General features: G+C 37.2%; 2 protein-coding genes across 2 annotated transcripts; both read left to right on the plus strand.

Moving 5' to 3' along the window:
- The first annotated feature begins 1,112 nt into the window (after window positions 1-1,112).
- LOC311260343 (uncharacterized protein) lies at window positions 1,113-11,676 on the plus strand. Its single transcript, XM_084358056.1, has 6 exons — window positions 1,113-1,147; window positions 5,424-5,499; window positions 6,295-6,580; window positions 7,112-7,266; window positions 7,618-7,897; window positions 9,365-11,676. The coding sequence occupies exons 2-6, from the start codon at window positions 5,442-5,444 to the stop codon at window positions 9,513-9,515; spliced, it is 930 nt and encodes a 309-aa protein (XP_084214182.1). The 5' UTR covers window positions 1,113-1,147; window positions 5,424-5,441; the 3' UTR covers window positions 9,516-11,676.
- A 550-nt stretch (window positions 11,677-12,226) lies between these two features.
- LOC311260342 (fucolectin-2-like) lies at window positions 12,227-19,721 on the plus strand. The gene is made up of 6 exons (XM_084358055.1): window positions 12,227-12,369; window positions 15,875-15,939; window positions 16,756-17,041; window positions 17,802-17,956; window positions 18,309-18,588; window positions 19,202-19,721. Exons 2-6 carry the CDS (start codon window positions 15,879-15,881, stop codon window positions 19,350-19,352), a joined length of 933 nt encoding a protein of 310 aa, XP_084214181.1. The 5' UTR covers window positions 12,227-12,369; window positions 15,875-15,878; the 3' UTR covers window positions 19,353-19,721.
- The last annotated feature ends 1,015 nt before the right edge of the window (window positions 19,722-20,736 follow it).

Here is a 20,736-nt window from a genome sequence, read left to right on the forward strand (position 1 = left end):
TATTTTGCCGGGTGTTTTGTGTGTCTGTCTGTTTTTTGCAACGCAAATGTGTCACAACTGTGCAAGATGCAGTCAGGACAATTTACAGGTGTGAAGTTGAGATCAGAATGAAGGCTGAGATTGAAGATTATGTACTGAGAACATCAACACGTTGATGGAACCGTGGCTGGTATAATCATATCGCTGAGTTTTTATTCTAAAAACTGTTCCAATGGATACTATCCACTTCTTAAAAATGACATAATTGTCTTGGCATATTAAGTGTCTACAGTGAAGTTATGTTTGCATGAATGCAATTGATTTTAATGGAAGTTGGTTCACTACAAGTCTTCAGATTCTTTCATCACTTTCACATTTAAAATTTTAGAAGAAAAAATGAATTGTCGCCAGAATATGCATTTTGTCTTTCCTTTGATTCAACATGTGTTGTCATGTTTTGAGGTGTGTTTGCAACCTATTGGCTGAAAAAATGGTTTAATCCAGAATGAGGACACAAAAACTATTGGCACAACAGGCTGCCAGTCATCAAGAATGAAACCTCGACATGGCATCCTGGTATTTGACATATGGAACCTAATACAGTCACCATAATGAGATGTGGTTGGATAGTTTCCTCCGATTAATGTGTTCTTTATTAACAATGATCCTAATTTTATTTGAAAATATGTTTTAAAAGATGTAATCTCTGCTAAAATAAAAGCGTCCATCTGAAGTGGGTGCACAAGCGCGAACATCCTTCCATTCTTCCACATTATGCTGTTTTTGGGTTGTCTTTTAGTCCCTATCGACTTCAGTTGTTTAGGAGAATGCTGCAAAATGTTAAATAGCACTGCAAACACAACACAAACATCTTAGTCGTTAGTCTTTATTATTATGATTTTATCAAGTGAATGCAGACAGTGTATTGTGTAATGTTTGTCTTACTTCTTGGCAGTAACTTGGATGACCTCCAAAATCTGATTCACAAGAAGGGAAGTGAGTAAACCAATGTGATGTCACGGGACAGTGCTGAAGATGATAGTGAGAAGATGATTGGTTCAACTGCTGTAGGGTGAAGAAAGAGATGTACTTAAAGAGCACACAAAGTGTTTTGTTTTTAGAGGTTTGGAAGTCTTTTCATTGAATCATCAGACTGTGAGGACTCCAGGTAACACATTTCATTTCTCTGTTGCATCAGATCGTCTTAGTACATCAATTTCTGTCTTCTTTTCTCTTGTTCTGCTTTTCACTGAGAATAGTTTGCTTCACAAATATTTTATATAGCAAGTAGATACTGTATGTACCTCTGCAGAAAAAAAGTAAATAATCGGCATTTTAATTTTGATCCCCCTCATTTTGAAATGTAACTCATTTGAGACTCATCTGTAAGACTCATTAATTTTGAAAACTATATAGGACTGATTTTCTCATGCAGAGAGAGGTCTTTTATTTTAGATAAGATTAGATTTCAATGTCTTATCTTGTTTCTTTTTACAAGTTTTAGAATGTCTTTATATCCACATATACATATTACTTATTATATTTATTTTTATTATTATTATTATAGTTTTTCTGAAGATATTTATAATAAACAAACAATGGTAAACCACACTCTCAATTCTTCACTTGCTCTGACTTGCTTATGTGCACGAAGTCGTTCCTGTATGGAGAGAGAGAAAAAAACTACACCAGTGTTTCCAACCACACAAGGCAGAACTTTGTACCTCCCTTTCTCCAGATCTGAAGTAAAGAAGCAAACACACAAACAATTACTTAACACTGAATTCTTCTTTTTTTCCCCCATAGCTTAGAAAATAATTCAACCACTTTTACAATGCTGGGAAATAAATTATAATCATATCTACAATAGCTTTACTATTTGCAATGTTCATATTAGGGCTGTCAATAATTTTAATATAGTAAATAATTTTCCGGCTTCTCCTCCGGTGCTTAGCGGCGATGCTAATAACAGAGATTGTGACCTGTAGTTTCCCCAGTAAACACAATACACTCATCGGTAGTTGCAGTCCCTCCTGACCAGCCGGCTGCAGATTTTCTTGGTTTATAGTCCATATCTAGAGTCACTCTTCACTGCTTTTACCGGGGAAAATCAGCTGGCAATCTGCTCACCACGGCCAGCAACATAGACACACGAGCGCACATGCATAAATGCTCATGACGGCGCCAGCCACTTGTCTAGGTTATGGCGTCGGCTCTGCATAGAGCCAACGTGCAGCTATAAATCAGCCTTTATTATAACACCAGAAGACAAGCTTGGTGGATGATATAAAAGTCAGAGATTCTACTGTAGTCCATTCCATTTCAGCGACAGCTTAATTTTTTTAAGTTTAAGCACAAAATTTGTCAACAATTATTAAGAATGTCCATGCATCTACCAAAATCCATTTTGGTAACTGAAAACAAAGAAAAAAACAAAAACAAAACATCACAATACATTTCACATACCTTTTCAATAGAAAGAAAGGCAGCTCAGGGAGTCTGTGTTGTGCTAGAAGTCAGTCATTTGTTTGTGTTAGCGGACTCCATTTCTGATGGCGGAGCGGAGAGAGGCACTGAGACTTGGCAGTCGAGAACGCACATAACGCCACTTCCCTGGGGCGATAAAAAAATAATCTCAAGGGTTTCACAAAGAAATGAGCCCAGAGCATAATAAAGGAAATGTAGAGAGACGGGGAACATCTCATTTTTCACGTCAGATTGCAATCTGCTCATGTATGGGCATTAAAAATGTGATTAATACATGTAAAATACTATAGATTGTTATATAGAGGGCCTTTGAAGTTTGGGATTAAAGTATATGTTTTATAGGGTTTGTTTAGAACAACATATTTATGCTCAATTAAAAAAAAATAGAATGATTGTTTGACATAACAGTTTTGGTAAGAACTTGTGTCTATGAAATTGTTTCCTAAAACAGTGCGTTTGGAGTATCTAGTGTTACTCTATTCATTTCTTCTTCTGCTAGGTGTGCTGTGATGTACAGTATACACCTGGAGGTTTCACCCAAAACTTCCAGTGTAATGGGATAGACCTTTTTGATGAAATTGATAGATGAGTTTTGATAAAATCGGAGAGGGCTGGATGTGTTTAAGGGTTATCAGAGAGAAGAAAACAGAGAAGTAGAGCATTTGAAATGTGGAAATGCCAATAAATTCAAGTGGATCTGGCAGAAAACAGAGAAGTTTCAGGGAGTGTGTGCATTGCGTAAAGTAAAAATCTAAGACTAAGCATTTTCAGGATTAGCAGTTACTGTTGTTTTTTTCTTTCATTTCCTGTCTATTTGGTAACTTTCCTTGGAAAAAGGTTAGAATTATGATCATTTACTGGATGTACAGGATGTCAAGGATAGCCACAATTTGCACAAACCACTGCACACCTGCTCAAAAGCACAGAGAAAGGCTGGCACTGTTAAATCAGGGTATATGCAGCAATCCTGAAATTACATTTAATACCTTTCAAGACCTATTTTAAGACCCTTTTCATACATTTTAAGACCTCATCGCCACTTCGAGTTCTAACTGGATTTATATCAGCAACACAGTTTAACTTACATCACTATATATTGATTGTAGGATAGTACAACTAAACAGTGACTAACCCAATGCAAGGTTTATTAGAAAGATTCCATTAGAAACCAGTATTTGACCAATAAACAAATCAATCGACAAAATAAAAAATTAAATATATTAAACTTGGTGAGCTTCAGGAGGGTCATGCCGCGTAGGAACTCACTCACAAATACTCAGTGGTAAATTTTTTTACTCAAGTCAAAGTAGCAATACAACAAAAAAGTACAATATTATCAGCTAAAAGTATCAAAAGTAAAACTCTCTCTGTAGAAAATTGGCCCTGTGACTGATATATTATTAGATAATTGTTCATTAGGTTATAAGTAATACATCAATTCTGTTGTAGCTGTCATTACTTTATATACTGTTAGGTAATGTCATCCAGTGGTTCCCAACCTAGGGGTCGGGCCAGGGGCGGATTGGCCATTGGGAGTTCCGAGACTTTTTCCAGTGGGCCCGATCAATAATGGACCGATGACTGTCCGTTTTTTAATTTTTTATTTGTTTATTTATTTTTTTGCTGCACCTTGCCATGGTAACTCTCCCGGCCCAGGGGCAGAGACATGCACCGGCCCACAGAGCTCTGCTGCAGCCTGCAGACACAGCAGAGGCCCATTGGCTTGTCTGTCTAAAGAATACCTGGCCCAATGGCCCTATGATAGGCTACACAGGCCAGGAGTCCCACCCATACATGTTCTAGGCTCCAGAATATAAGGGATATTGTTCAGTACTGTTATTAAGGGCTTGTATGTTTATGTACATCAACGGGGCGAGTTCAAGGTTGAAGGTTCATTTATTGTCACTCAAGAACATGCTTTCACATGAACTGAGTTGGCACAGTATCTGCGTGCGGATTGTCGTGGGCCAGTCTGGACCATAGAGTTCAGGGCCGAATTTTTGTCCCAGTCCAGGCCTGTGTTGGGCCCCTCCAAAGGTTCACAAGTTAAATCTGATGGGTGCTGAGATTGGTAACAACTTTTAAGGGTTTGGAAGCTTTTTCAACAGACTCTGTGAGGACTCCAGGTAACACATTTCATTTCTCTGTTGCACCAGGTCGTCTTAGTACATCAATTTCTGTGTCTTCTTCTCTCTTATGCTGCTTTTCACTGAGCATATGTGAATACACTTAATATTCTGTATTGTATGTAGATACTGTATGTACCTCTGCAGAAAAAGTAAATAATAGCCATAATAGTTTGAATTTTAAGCCTAACTGAAGACTTGCTAACTTAAAAAACTAAATAGCACCCCTTTTTTATGAAGTGAGATTAAACTTTGCTTTGTGATCAATAAGTCATAACCCTAACCCAAAAAAAGTCTTCACCAAACACTGTAAATTGAAACGTGTAGGCGCTAAGCCCATTCAATAAAGGCTATAAACGTTTGCAAAGCACTGTGCCTTGGTATTTTTTGAAAAGGACTTATTGATCACAACCCTCTCTGTGTTTTGATACATGACATTTTTTTCAACTTCTAATTTATGTGGTTTGTGGATGGTTGTGTTTTTTTGTGAAGCACAGAAAAGGTTAAAGGTCCAGTGTGTAGGACTTAGGAGGGCGTATTGGTGGAAATTAGAAGAATTTACTACTCATAATCCTGGTTACCACGAGGACAAATGTTAGTTAAGTACTGCAAAACCACAGTTAAGAGAAAACCGAACATTTCTTTACGTTTTGTTTAGGTTTCATTTTCTATTTCTCTATAATGTAAGAGCGATATGCCACGTTTGTTCAAATTTCAACCTTGGGTGTATCTGTGGTATGTAGAAACTGAACACTGAAGTGCTAATATTATATCCTGCTGACTAGGCTGAGATTCCAATACAATACATTTCTAACAGTGTACATTTTTCAGAATCGGTCATCCAGAACGATGAAACTCAGTGTTTTCCTTGTGCTACTTCTGGGGACATGCTCAGCTGTAAAATATCGTAAGTACGATCTGAGAGTATGTGACGTCTTCAAAACATCGCTAAATGCAGCTGCGTACATTTTTGAATAACATCTGCCTGTTTTATTTGATGATTATGTGTGTTATATATCTGGAGTTGTAGAGCAAAGAAGCAAGTTATTTTCTTTCACAGTAAAACACATAACCAAGTCAACTAATATTGGATAGCAAAACCTTGACTTTTGACATGGTTTTAGTTTGATGGAATGTGTGACTTTCATGTTTTTTGTATTAATTGCAAAGCAAAGCAAATGTGAACACCAGCTTAATGAAGGTCAAAGCAGTCACAGCAACTACAGTCAACATCAGCAGGGAGATAAAGAGGGAGAGAAATTCCCCAGACTTCTTTATAAAATCTCTTAATATTGTGAGTTGTTGAGTTTGGAGAAAGTTAAACATGGTGAAACACTGTATATGATAAATTCTTCATTATTGGGGCGTTTGTGTGCTATGCATTAAGTTGTTTCTTTCCCTGTTTCAAAAACATTGTGTCCAATACAGTTGTTTCATAGAGAGGGGAGGAGGAGCATATTTTCCTGTTTGTCACTGTAACAGAGACTCCGGTCTACAGTGTCGTTCATGCACTTGACTGACAAACCAGAGAAACGTCAAGTAACATCAGGCGTCATTATCAAAGAACGCTTTTATATCACGTGGAAAATCAATTGACTTTTATTAATAAAGCCTTGATTAAGGGGGTGCTGCAGCACCCTTACTTCCTGTGTCCATGTGACCAATAAAGATGTAAAGTATCTGTTATGTATCTCATTCATAGAAAACGTGGCCTTGCGTGGAAAAGCGACCCAATCTGCGCGTTATGGGCACGAATATGGGGCTGCCTACAATGCAATTGATGGAAACCGTGAATCTTATTACCATGCTGGATCATGCACACACACTCCTGAAGCAAAAAACCCCTGGTGGAGAGTGGACCTCCTGGAGTCCTACATCATCACCTCCATCTCCATCGTCAACAGAGGAGACTGCTGTGAAACCAGGATCAACGGGATGGAAGTCCACATAGGCAACTCTGTGGAAAGAAATGGTTTTGAAAACCCAGTGTGAGTTCATATGAAAAATAACAAAAATTCAATTCCCCTGGTGTGCATGTCGAAGTGTCTTTGGGCAAGATACTGAACCCCAAAACTGCTCCTGATGTGCTGGTCAGCACCTTGCATGGCAGCAACGGCCATCAGTGTATGAATGCATATGTGAATTACTGTAAGTCGCTTTGGATAAAAGTGTCTGCTAAATGCCCCAAAATGTAAAAAAAAAAAGTCAAATGAATCAGGAGAGGTTGTTTCTGATACAAAATGCTGCCCACATTTTCAAAATCAAATTCATCATTCATTAATTCAACTTACTCAACAGTATGTCGCATTGTTTACGCCATATATCTAGATAACGTTAATATTTTTGAAATGCTGTTCTATTACCACTGGTGGTACATGGAGGAATCCCAGATATGTCCTTGGAAATAAAAATAAAAAATAAAAAAACATACCCTGTTTCTTTAATCCTTAGTTACCATTTAACAGAAGGTATTACATGTGATTCATGTGCTGCTTTCTCTGTCTTTCTCTCTCTATCAGGGTTGCAACGATTGCTGACATCGGTAGAGCTGAAACGTTCAGTCAGACTTTCACTGATCGTGTGGAGGGACGTTACGTGACTTTGGTTGTGCCTGGTTCAGGACGGATCGTTACAGTCTGTGAAGTGGAAGTCTATGGGTACCGTTCCCCAACCGGTGAGAATCTGAGCTATTACATGAATGTGAATGGTATGCAGTAACAGTCATCTCATCTATAAAGTGTGGTATGAACCAAAAGGAAAATTATATCATTGATTTTTATGTTATTAAACCGTTCTTAGAAGCATTAAAGAAACTTCAGTAAGAATTGTATCCTGCATCCTGAATTATGACTACAAATAAAAAAAATAAAACATTTTTCAAAGAGTCCCAGGAGAAATTTAAAAAAAATTCCAAGAAAAAAATCTAGTGGTTCATTTAATTATACTATGAATATGTTGTGACTTTGCTATAATAGTAACTGCAAATACTAGCTTTTAATGGTCATTTTTGTGTGTTTTTTCGCAGGAGAGAACCTGGCCCTCCAAGGAAAAGCCAAACAGTCGTCATTGTTTAAATTTGGCTTTGCAAATAACGCCATAGACTCAAGCCAGAACAGCGAGTGGGGGGACGGCTCCTGCAGTCACACAAACAACGACGTCGGCCCCTGGTGGCGACTGGATCTGCGCAAAACCTATAAAGTGTTTACTGTGAAGATAACCAACATGAAATCAAACCCAGAACGCCTCAATGGAGCCGAGATCCGAATTGGAGATTCTCTTGACAACAATGGCAACAACAATGCCAGGTAGGTTACAACACAATGTATTCTTGACCGCTTTAATCAGTATTTTTAGCCACACCAGCAGATGGTAAAATGGTAAACTATTCTGCTAGAACAGTTTCTTTTTGGTTAATCATTTGCAATACTAAATGAGACCAACACAGCCTTTTGAACTTCAGCATTTAAGCATGCCGTCATTGGCATTTTACCCAAAGCAGCACTGTCAGCTTCAAGCCCTTCATTTCACACCCAACGTTAAATGCATCTTAACATCGACTTGAGAGTAACCACTTGTGATCGGATCTCACTTCCCCACTCCATGTGCAAATAAGCATCTTCATCACTGGAGCACACACAAAGAAGAAATATCTTTATGTAAAACAGTTGCTGAATTCACAAGTAGGCCCAAATATTTAAGAATTTGTCGTAGACAGCTTTTCACAAAGTTTGTACAGTTCCTCCGAATGCAACAAGTCTCAAAATTGGGTGTTTTTTAAAAGTAGTCTGGGGACCTTCTCCTTGGTCATCAAGAAGGAGCCTTTATTAGCTACTGTTTGTAGAATTTAAAAAATTTGACATGTTTACTGTCAATATGTTATATTCTTTAGTAAATTTGGCGTAAATGGTGCAATCAGTTCAAACAGTGTGTTCAAACAGCTGTTGGGAAGAACTACATACTTTAGACACAGAAGCAGACATGCTGGAAAGGAAAGGAAAGGAAAGGAAAGGAACATCTTAATATCTTGTATCTTTTTGTATTCTCGATTTTTTAAGAAGGCACCAAAGATTTAGTATTCGTCGTAGCTGTCTTTCTCCTCATGCATCAGCTCTTAAAATCACTGATTGAATGATGTAGCCAGGTAGATGAAAATGTGGAAGAACTACTTAATGTGGCTCTTCTTTGGGTGATGTATTTTATAGGATTAAATGAGAGTAGTTAGCACCAATGCAGATAAAAGACATTTTAAATCTGACTATTGTTGGGATTAATAATTCTGCATTATTGTGCATAAATAAATATTGCAATAAAGCATGTTTAAAATGACCTCACACGGGGCACCATTGTTAGGATCTATGGTAGGGCAGGTGTGTAATTATTAAAATTAAATTAATAAATATTAATAAAAAAATATGATCAAATCATTAAAATGATAAAAATCAGGTGCCACCTACTGGACATCAGTGTCGGTGCACTTTCCTTGCTTTGTTAGCGCAAGGAGGTCGCATTTAAGCTTTGGTCTATGTGCAGGTCGCTCTACTGTTGGAACCATTTGGTTCGAGTCCCAACACTATCACCTACTGGGCTTTTAAAAATTGAGGAAAAAGATTGCTATTAAATAGATCATGATATTATATTTTGACCAGATTGCCCACCCATATTCTTTATTCTTTATTATTTTATCTCTGGCTTTACTTTTGAAGTATGATTATAACTGATTATTACTGCCTCATGACCTTTGTTAATCAAATGATCTCTGCTTTGTCTGTCAGGTGTGCTGTGATCCAAAGTATCGAAGCAGGAGGTACTGCTGAATTCCAGTGTCCTGGCCTGGATGGTCGCTATGTTAACATAGTCATCCCAGGAAAAGAAGAGTTCCTAAGTCTGTGTGAAGTGGAGGTGTACGGCTCGAGGCTGGATTAGGTCTGAAGACCTTCAAAATGCTGAACAGTAACAGTTTGTTGTTACATGTACTCATACTAACTGGAATCACAGCTTGAGATTCAATATCGTCAGAAGAAACATGTTTGCAACAAGTGGCACAATTTGCCCAAAATAACGCTGTGGATGTATCTCCTCATCTGACAGTGATTGTATTGTGGGGTGACATGTTATGGACACTACATACATGGACACATATTATGGATTTTTTACAACACCCTTTCTAATGCTGTCATTTACTTGTATTTTGAAATGTGAAACATCTGAGGCATTTTCACTATCTGCTGCAGGATAAAACTCTGAATGTCATCAATACTAAAATACAATTAGATCATTAAAAAGTCAATTTTCTTTTCCATTTTATTGTTATTGGTCCAAATTGATATGTTTTTTTCCCCAAATTTAAAGTTTAATACATCACAACTGAACAATAAGTTTTGTTTTACAGTGGTGTCATCATGGCAAATGTGGTCTCTGAGATACTTTTGTGGTGAAAACTACCGCAGGGTCAGTTTTTAGTATTTTGGTGTGTCTGTCTGTCTGAGGACAGTTTTTTGCAATGCAAATATGTCACAACTGTACAAGATGCAGTCAGGACAATTTACAGGTGTGAAGTTGAGATCAGAATGAAGGCTGAGTTTGAAGATGTGCGTACTGACAACGTCAACATGTTGATGGTACTGTGGCTGGTATGATTTTATTCTAAAAAGTGTTCCAATGGATACTATCCACTTAAAACTTATAAGGAAACATCTGAGGCACTCAAGAGGGTAATGATTAAAACGCCTTTATTAGTACATGGCTAGTCTAACATGCCAAACAGCCTAAAAGGCCTTTGTCAGGGCAAGGGCAAAGTGTTTGTCAGTCAGCTCTGCTCATTGTTAAATAGGTAATCAGAGACAGCTGCTCAGTGTGAGAAGGTAGGCAGTCACATGATCAGCATGACCTGCTAATGACAGAAAAAAAAGGTCAAGAATATGGCAGACTCTGTACAACCAAAGGGAAATCTGCACCACACAATTTAACATCATTAATTTAACAAATAATAAAAAAAAAACAAAAAAAAACATACATAATATATACATTCATGTTATAAATATTAAGCTTGATAGAAGACTGAAAAATTACTAATTTCTCTCTCTAAGGACCTTTCTAAGAGACAACAGAACTATCAGTTCTAAGAGAAAACAATTACAAAAAGGGAGAGAAATCCAGTTCCCATTCAAACCTGGGTAATATGTAGCTTTCAATGTATCAATCCAAAATGACTCTCTTTGCAGGAGTGTTTTGAGCCTGTCGGATACTATCCACTTCTTGAAAATGACATAATTGTCCATTTACTACAGTGAAGTAATGTTTGCATGAATGCAATTATTTTGAATGGAAGTTAGTTTACTACAAGTCTTCAGATTCTTTCACCACTTTCACATTTAAAATTTTAGAAGAAAGAAAGGAATTGTCGCCAGAATATGCATTTGGCTGGCTCCATGTGACCCTCTCACATAGTGGTTCCTTTGATTCAACATGTGTTGTCATGTTTTGAGGTATGTTTGCACGCTAGTGGCCAAAAATGGGTTAATCCAGCATGAGGACACAAAAACTATTGGCACAACAGGCTGCCAGTCATCAAGAATGAAACCTCCACATGGCATCCTGGTACATACCTCTGCAAATCAAGACAGCCAATTAACTCCTTCACTCAGGAAGCTCAGTTTACTCAAGCGCTCTGATCGAATGATATTAATTGTTTTCACCACAATACTTATCACATTACTCAGCCAAATGACTCTGGCTTCCTGCTACTGATATGAAAAGTCAAATAATGTAATGTTTTGGGCTACATGTAGTTTTGACAACCCTTGCATAATGCACAGCGAAATTGTACAAGCATTATTGTAAGCATGAATGTTTTATGGCTGGTCTAATGTTACAGCTAGATCAGTGCAGTCATCCTGCTGTGAGGAAAGACATTACATGAACTTTGGGGAATATTTCATGGTGTGTCTTTATTTGACATATGGAACCTAATACAGACACCATATTGAGATGTGGTTGGATAGTTTCCTCCGATTAATGTGTTCTTTATTAATAATGATCCTAATTTTATTTGAAAATATGTTCTAAAAGATGTAATCTCTGCTAAAATAAAAGCGTCCGTCTGAAGTGGGTGCACAAGCGTGAACATCTTTCCAAAAATATTTGGGATTTCTTACATTCTGCTGTTTTTGGGTTGTCTTTTAGTCCCTATCGACTTCAGTTGTTTAGGAGAATGCTGCATCACTGTTTTGTCATGAAAGAAAGACAGAAATGTTTTGTGGAAGACGAATCATCATCCGACTTTCCATCAGCATGGATAATGACTGAATTTTCAATTTTGGGTGAACTGATCCTTTAATCTATAATAATGTGTCATACTTAATACACTGATCACATGTATTGTATGTAAAATCATGAAGAGACAAATGTAGTGGAGTTCAAAGTAAATGATTTCCTACGGAGATGAAATGTTAAATAGCACTGCAAACACAACACAAACACCTTAGTCATTAGTCTTTATTATTATGATTTTATCAAATTAATGTAGACAGTGTATTGTGTAATGTTTGTTTTACTTCTTGGCAGTAACTTGGATGACCTCCAAAATCTGATTACCAAGAAGGGAAGTGAGTAAACCAATGTGATGTTTCGGGACAGTGCTGAAGATGATAGTGAGAAGATGATTGGTTCAACTGCTGTAGGGTGAAGAAAGAGATGTACTTAAAGAGCACACAAAGTGTTTCGTTTTTAGAGGTTTGGAAGATTTTTTCATTGTATCATCCGACTGTGAGGACTCCAGGTAACACATTTCATTTCTCTGTTGCATGAGATCGTCTTAGTACATCAATTTCTGTGTCTTCTTTTCTCTTGTTCTGCTTTTCACAGAGAATATTTTGCTTTGCCAAATATTTTATACAGCAAGTAGATATTGTATGTACCTCAGCAGAAAAAAAGTAAATAATCGGCATGGGGGACATCTCATTTTTCACGTCAGGTTGCAATCTGCTCATGTATGGGCAATAGAAATGTGATTAATACATGTAAAATACGATAAATTGTTACATAGAGGGCCTTTAAAGTTTCGGATTAAAGTATATGTGTTATAGGGCTTTTTTGGAACAATATATTATGCTCAATTAAAAAATATAGAAAATACTTGTTTGACATAACAGTTTTGGTGCTAACTTGTGTATATGAAATTATTTCAGAAAACAGCACGTTCGGAGTATCTAGTGTTTCACCTGACCATTTGATGAGTTAAAAGAGTCATTTCTTCTTCTGCAAGGTGTGCTGTGATGTATACACCTGGAGGTTTCACCCAACACTTCCAGTGTAATGGGATAGACCTTTTTGATGAAATTGATAGATGAGTTTTGATAAAATTGGAGAGAGCTGGATGTGTTTAAGGGTTATCAGAGAGAAGAAAACAGAGAAGTAGAGCATTTGAAATGTGGAAATGCCAAAAAATTCAAGTGAATCTGGCAGAAAACAGAGAAGTTTCAGGGAGTGTGTGCATTGCGTAAAGTAAAAATCTAAGACTAAGCATTTTCAGGATTAGCAGTTACTGTTGTTTTTTTCTTCCATTTCCGGTCTATTTGGTAACTTTCCTTGGAAAAAGGTCAGATTCATGATAATTTAGTGAATGTACAGGATGTCAAGGATGGCCACAATTTGCACTGCACACCTGCTCAAAAGCACACAGAGAAAGGCTGGCACTGTTAAATCAGGGTATCTGCAGGAATCCTGAAATTACATTTAATACCTTTTAAGACCTATTTTAAGACCCTTTTCATACATTTTAAGACCTCATTGCCACTTCGAGTTCTAACTGGATTTATATCAGCAACACAGTTTAACTTACATTTACTAATATTAAGATAGTACAACTAAACAATGACTAACCCAATGCAATGTAAAAGTACAGTATTATCAGCTATAAGTATCAAAAGTAAAACTCGCTACGTAGAAAATTGGCCCTGTGACTGATATAATATTAGATAATTGTTCATTAGGTTATTAGTATTACATCAATTTTGTTGTAGCTGTAATTACTTTATATATTATTAGGTAAGTCATCCAGTGGTTCCCAACCTCAGGGTCGGGCCCCTCCAAAGGTTCACAAGATAAATCTGATGGGCGCTGAGATTATTAATAGGGTAGAAAATAAGGAAAAAAGTTTTGCTACACAAATTTATTATATTTTTCTGGAACTTTAATCTCTTGAAAGTCTAATCTTAATTTTTTTTTAGAGTTTTATCTCTAAGAGCCTCAGATATCCATTTAAATTAAACCATATGAGGAGTTAAGAGGGGAAATTTCTGGTAACAGCTCATGGCAATGATTAAATTCAGGCAAACTTTACCCATTTGAATAAATATACACACTGAAAACAAGCTATAAAATGTAATACCTTGGAAAAAGGCATTTAAGATTTTAAGGGCCTTAATTTGCACTAAATTGATTTATCAACTTTTAATACTTTTTAAGAACCCGCATACACCCTGTAAATGGACAGTTGACCCAAACTCAAGAATACATATTTTCCTTTCATCTGTGGTGCTATTTATCCCTCTTTTGGTGTGAGTTGCTGAGTTTTGGAGATATCAGCTACAGAGATGTCTGCCTTGTCTCGCATATAATGAAACCAAAGGGCACTCGGCTTACGGTGCTCAAAGCACCAAAAGTACATTTTAAAAAACCCAACAGCAATGTCTCTTTCTAGATATTGTGACGGCCATAGACATCTTTTATGGCCTAAACCAAGTCTCTGGAAGCCCTGAGATCCTAATTTTATTGAAAAAGATGTTATGTACATCCTTTTTAAAGCTGTCATCTCTGCTAAAATAAAAGTGTTAGCGTGTACTCCGTCTGAAGTGGGTGCACAAGCGCAAACGTCTTTTAAAAAATGTTTGGGATTTCTTACATTCTGATGTTTTTGGGTTGTTTTTTTTAGTCCCTATCGACTTCAGTTGTTTAGGAGAATGCTGCAAGGCTGTTTTATTGTGAAGCTCCAGAAATGTTTTGTGGAAGACCGAACTTCATCCAACTTTCCATCAGCATGGATAATGACTGAATTGTCATTTTTGGGTGAACTGATCCTTTAATCTATAATAATGTATTATACTTACTGTAATACACTGATCACATGTATTGTATGTAAAATCATGAAGAGACAAATGTAGTGGAGTTCAAAGTAAATGATTTCCTACGGAGATGAAATGTTAAATAGCACTGCAAACACAACACAAACACCTTAGTCATTAGTCTTTATTATTATGATTTTATCAAATTAATGTAGACGGTGTATTGTGTAATGTTTGTCTTACTTCGTGGCAGCTACTTGGATGACAATTACAGATTCACAAGAAGGGAAGTGAAATAAATGTGCATGGGAGTAAACAATGTGATGGCACAGGACAGTGCTGAAGATGATAGTGAGAAGATGATTGGATTCAACTGCTGTAGTGTGAAGAAAGCGATGTAGCTACTTAAAGAGCACACAAAGTGCTTTGTTTTAGGGGTTTGAATGCTTTTTTCATTGAATCATCAGACTCTGTGAGGACTCCAGGTAACACATTTCATTTCTCTGTTGCATCGGGTCATCTTTGTACATTCATTTCTGTGTCTTCTTCTTTCTTGCGCTGTGAATACACTAAATATTTTTTATTGTATGTTGACACTGTATGTACCTCTGCAGAAAAAGGAAGTAAATAATAGCCATAATAGTTTGAATTTCGAGCCTAACTGAAGACTTTCTAACTTTGAAAACAGAGAAAGTAGCACACCTTTTTTGCTTTGTGATCAATAAGTAGTTATTGGTCATAACCAAAAAACTTCTTCACCAAACACTGTAAATTGAAACATCTAGGCGCTAAGCCCATTCAATAAAGGCTATAAATATTTGCAAAGCACTGTGCCTTGGTATTTTTTGAAAATGACTTATTGATCATAACCCTCTCTGTGTTTTGATACATACAATATTTTTTTTTCAACTTCTAATTTATGTGGTTTGTGGATGGTTGTGTTTTTCTGTGAAGCACAGCACACTTCAGAAAACTGAACATTTCTTTACGTTTTGTTTAGGTTTCATTTTCTATTTCTCTATAATGTAAGCGCGATATGCCACGTTTGTTCAAATGTCAACCTTGGGTGTATCTGTGGTATGTAGAAACGTTAAGTGCTAATATTATATTCTGCTGTCTGGGCTGAGATTCTAATACGATAAACTTCTAACAGTAAAAAAGAAAAGGAGGTGTACATTTTTCAGATATGGTCTATTAATGGCTCTTATTTGACTCATCCAGAACGATGAATTTCAGTGTTTTCGTGGTGCTGCTCCTCCCGGGGACATGCTCAGCTGTAAAATATCGTAAGTATGACCTAAGAGTATGTGACGTCTTCACCGTAAAACATCACTAAATGCAGTCGCATACATTTCTGAATAACATCTGGCTGTTTCATTTGATGATTATGTGTATTATATATCTGGAGTTGTAGAACAAAGAAGCAAGTTATTTTCTTTCACAGTAAAACACATAACCAAGTCAACTAATATTGGGTAGAAAAACCTCTACAACTCCACTGATAAATGCACAGGACTTTTGATATGGTTTTAGTTTGATGGAATGTGTGACATTCATGTTTTTTGTATTAATTGCAAAGCAAAGCAAATGTGAACACCAGCTTAATGAAGGTCAAAGCAGTCACAGCAACTACAGTCAACATCAGCAGGGAGATAAAGAGGAAGAGAAATTCCCCAGACTTCTTTATAAAATCTCTTAATATTGTGAGTTGTTGAGTTTGGAGAAACTTAAACATGGTGAAACACAGTATATGATTAATTTGTCATTATTAGGGCGTTTGTGTGCTATGCATTAAGTTGTTTCTTTCCCTGTTTAAAAAACATTGTGTCCAATACAGTTGTTTCATAGAGACGGAGAGGAGGAGCATATTTTCATGTTTGTCACTGTAACAGAGACTCCAGTCTGAAGTGTCGTTCATGCGCTTGACTGACAGACCAGAGAAACGTCAGGTGTCATGATCAAAGAACGCTTTTATATCACGTGGAAAATCAATTGACTTTTATTAATAATGCCTTGATTAAGGGGCTGCTGCAGCACCCCTACTTCCTGTGTCCATGTGACCAATAAAGATGTAAAGTATCTGTTATGTATCTCATTCATAGAAAACGTGGCCTTGCGTGGAAAAGCGACCCAATCAGCACGTTATGGGGACGCATTCGGGGCTGCCTACAATGCTATCGATGGAAACCACGAATCTGAATACATTGCTGGATCATGTGCACACACCACTGAAGCGAAAAACCCCTGGTGGAGAGTGGACCTGCTGGAGTCCTACATCATCGCCTCCATTACCATCGTCAACAGAGGAGACTGCTGTGAAACCAGGATCAACGGGATGGAAGTCCACATAGGCAACTCTGTGGAAAGAAATGGTTTTGAAAACCCAGTGTGAGTTGATATGAAAAATAACAAAAGCATTTTCTACAAACATTTGTTGTAAAATATATTAGATCAGTGTTTCTCTAACTTTCTGAACTGTGTAACACCTCAGAAAATATTAGGCTCTCCACGTACCACCATTATGATCAATGTTAAAATACAGTAGCATAGCTTGACTTACTGATTTGCGTTATTTGCTTGGAGTCTTTTTGAACCTTTTATTTTAATATTTTGTCATCACAGTTTGAATTTAGCTCATAACTAATCATGGATGACGCATGCATGTGTGACGTGCATGAATGCAACTACGCAGCAGGCTGAAGCAAAATATTACATTTCAGTAATACATTTTCAGTATTTTTATTTGAAATTCTGAAGTATTTTGATAGTATTAAAAGGTCTTTAAGTGCATAGTTTTCCATTTTTAAACAGATTGTAAAACCATTTTTAAAATTAATTGTGGAAACAGCATATAATCTTTAAGTCCCTAGGCTCGTGGCCGTAACAGTGTAAATAACTGATTCACCTTACTCAACAGTATGTCGCATTGTTTACACCATATATCTAGATAACGTTAGTATTTTTGAAAAACGCTGTTCTATTACCACTGGTGGTGCATGGAGGGATCCCAGGTATGTCCTTGGAAATAAAAATAAAAAATAAAAAAACATACTCTGCAAGCCTGTTTCTTTAATCCTTAGTTACCATTTAACAGAAGGTATTACATGTGATTCATGTGCTGCTTTCTCTGTCTTTCTCTCTCTATCAGGGTTGCAACGATTGCTGACATCGGTAGAGCTGAAACGTTCAGTCAGACTTTCACTGATCGTGTGGAGGGACGGTACGTGACTTTGGTTGTGCCTGGTTCACGAAGGATCGTTACAGTCTGTGAGGTGGAAGTCTATGGGTACCGTTCCCCAACCGGTGAGAATCTGAGCTATTACATGAATGTGAATGGTATGCAGTAACTGTCAATCTCATCTATAAAGTGTGGCATGAACCAAAAGGAAAATCATATCATTGATTTTTATGTTATTAAACCGTTCTTAGAAGCTTTAATGCTTTTGCATTGAAGAAACTTCAGTAAGAACTGTATCCTGCATCCTAAATTATGACTCCAAATGAAAATAACATTTCTTCAAAGAGTCACAGGAAAAATTTAACTAAACATTCCACGAAAAAAAATCTAGTAGTTCATTTAAGTACACTATGAATATGCTGTGATCTTGCTGTAAGTCCAGCTTTTAATGGTCATTTTTGTTCGTTCTTTTCGCAGGAGAGAACCTGGCCCTCCAAGGAAAAGCCACACAGTCGTCAATGTTTGAATTTGGCTTTGCAAATAACGCCATAGACTTAAGTCAGAACAGCGAGTGGGGGGACGGCTCCTGCAGTCACACAAACAACGATGTCGGCCCCTGGTGGCGACTGGATCTGCGCAAAACCTATAAAGTGTTTACTGTGAAGATAACCAACATGAAATCAAACCCAGAACGCCTCAATGGAGCCGAGATCCGAATTGGAGATTCTCTTGACAACAATGGCAACAACAATGCCAGGTAGGTTACAGCACGATGTATTCTTGACCGCTCTAATCAGTATTTTTAGCCACGCCAGCAGATGGTAAAATGGTAAACTATCCTGGTAAAACAGTTTCTTTTTGGTCAATCATTTGCAATACTGGTCCTGGAACAACATTAACTATTTTGCAACATTGACTATTGTTGGGATTAAGAATTGCAATAAAGCTTGTTTGAGATGGCCTCACACGGGGCACCATTGTTGGGATCTATGGTAGGGCAGGTGTGTAATTATTCAAATTAAATTAATACATATTAATAAAAAAATATGATCAAATCATTAAAATGATGAAAATCAGGTGCCACCTACTGGACATTAGTGTCGGTGCACTTTCCTTTGCTTACCAGGCTTTGTTAGCGCAAGGAGGTCGCATTTAAGCTTTGGTCTACATGCAGGCCGCTCTACTGTCGGAAGCATGTGGTGAGAGTCCCAACACTATCATCTACTGGGCTTTTAATAATTGAGGAAAAAGACTGTTATTAAATTGATCATGATATTATATTTTGACCAGATTGCCCACCCCTAGAAGTATGATTTTATAACTGCCTCATGACCTTTTGTTCATCAAGTGATTTCTGCTTCGTCTATCAGGTGTGCTGTGATCCAAAGTATCGAAGCAGGAGGTACTGCTGAATTCCAGTGTCCTGGCCTGGACGGTCGCTACGTTAACATAGTCATCCCAGGAAAAGAAGAGTTCCTGAGTCTGTGTGAAGTGGAGGTGTACGGCTCGAGGCTGGATTAGGTCTGAAGACCTTCAAAATGCCGAACAGTAACAGTTTGCTGTTACATGTACTCATACTAACTGGAATCACAGCTTGAGATTCAATATCGTCAGAAGAAACATGTTTGCAACAAGTTGCCCCAAATCAAGTCCTTGTGATTTTATCTCCTCATCTGACAGTGATTGTATTGTATTGTTACACTTGTATAGTGTTATGGACACTAAAAACATGGACACATATTATGGATTTTTTTCATAACACCCTTTCTAATGCTGTTGTTTACTTGTATTTTGAAATGGTAAACCTCTGAGGCATTGTCACTATCAGCTGCAGGATAAAACTCTGAATGTCATCAATACTGAAATACAATTAAATCATTAAGAAGTCAATTTTCCTTTCCATTTTATCGTTATTGGTCCCAAACAAACTTTTTTTTTCTCCAAATTTAAAGTTTAATACATCACAGCTGAACAATAACATTTTATTTTACAGTGGTGTCATCAAGGCAAAATGTGGTCTCAGAGATACTTGTGTGGCAAAAACTACTGCAGGGTCAATTGTGCAAGATGCAGTCAGGACAATTTACAGGAGTGAAGTTGAAATCTGAATGAAGATGTGCGTACTGAGAACGTCAACACGTTGATGGTACCGTGGCTGGTAGGATGTTATTCTAAAAACTGTTCCAATGGATACTATCCACTTCTTGAAAATAACATAATTGTCCTTTTACTACAGCGAAGTTATGTTTGCATGAATGCAATTATTTCGAATGGAAGTTGGTTTACAAGTCTTCAGATTCTTTCATCACTTTCACATTTAAAATTTTAGAAGAAAGAAAGGAATTGTCGCCTGAATATGCATTTGGCTGGCTCCATCTGTGATGTGACCCTCTCACATAATGGCCCCCTCAAGTGTCTTTCCTTTGATTCAACATGTGTTTTGTTTTGAGGTATTTTTGCACCTTAGTGGCCAAAAATGGGTTAATCCAGCATGAGGACACGTCTTCATTTGACCTATGGAACCTAATGCATGTGAACAGGAGTAGACGACATAATGTGATGTGATTGGATAGTTTTCTCCAATTAATGCGTTATTTATTAATGATTGACAGTGAGGCAGAGATGAGGCAAGGGAGAGATCGTGTCCATTGACACTCCTTTCTCGTTTTTAATTAACACTGTAAACAGATTTTTTTAGCCGCCATCTGACTAAAAAATGTTGGTAACACTACAATAATCATATAGCTTTCCTGTTTTCTGTCTACCACATGCACAAAATCTAGTCAGGCTGGCAGCCTGGCATCATTTCTATCTTTATTCCTATTATTCCATGATTTGAGCGTCCCACCTAAAACTATATTGCTGTGCCCAAGCATTAGTGAGGACCCTATTTTGAGAACACAAA

The sequence above is a fragment of the Pagrus pagrus genome, assembly GCF_965226575.1.
Source record: "Pagrus pagrus genome assembly, chromosome: 7".
Taxonomy (NCBI): Eukaryota; Metazoa; Chordata; class Actinopteri; order Spariformes; family Sparidae; genus Pagrus; species Pagrus pagrus.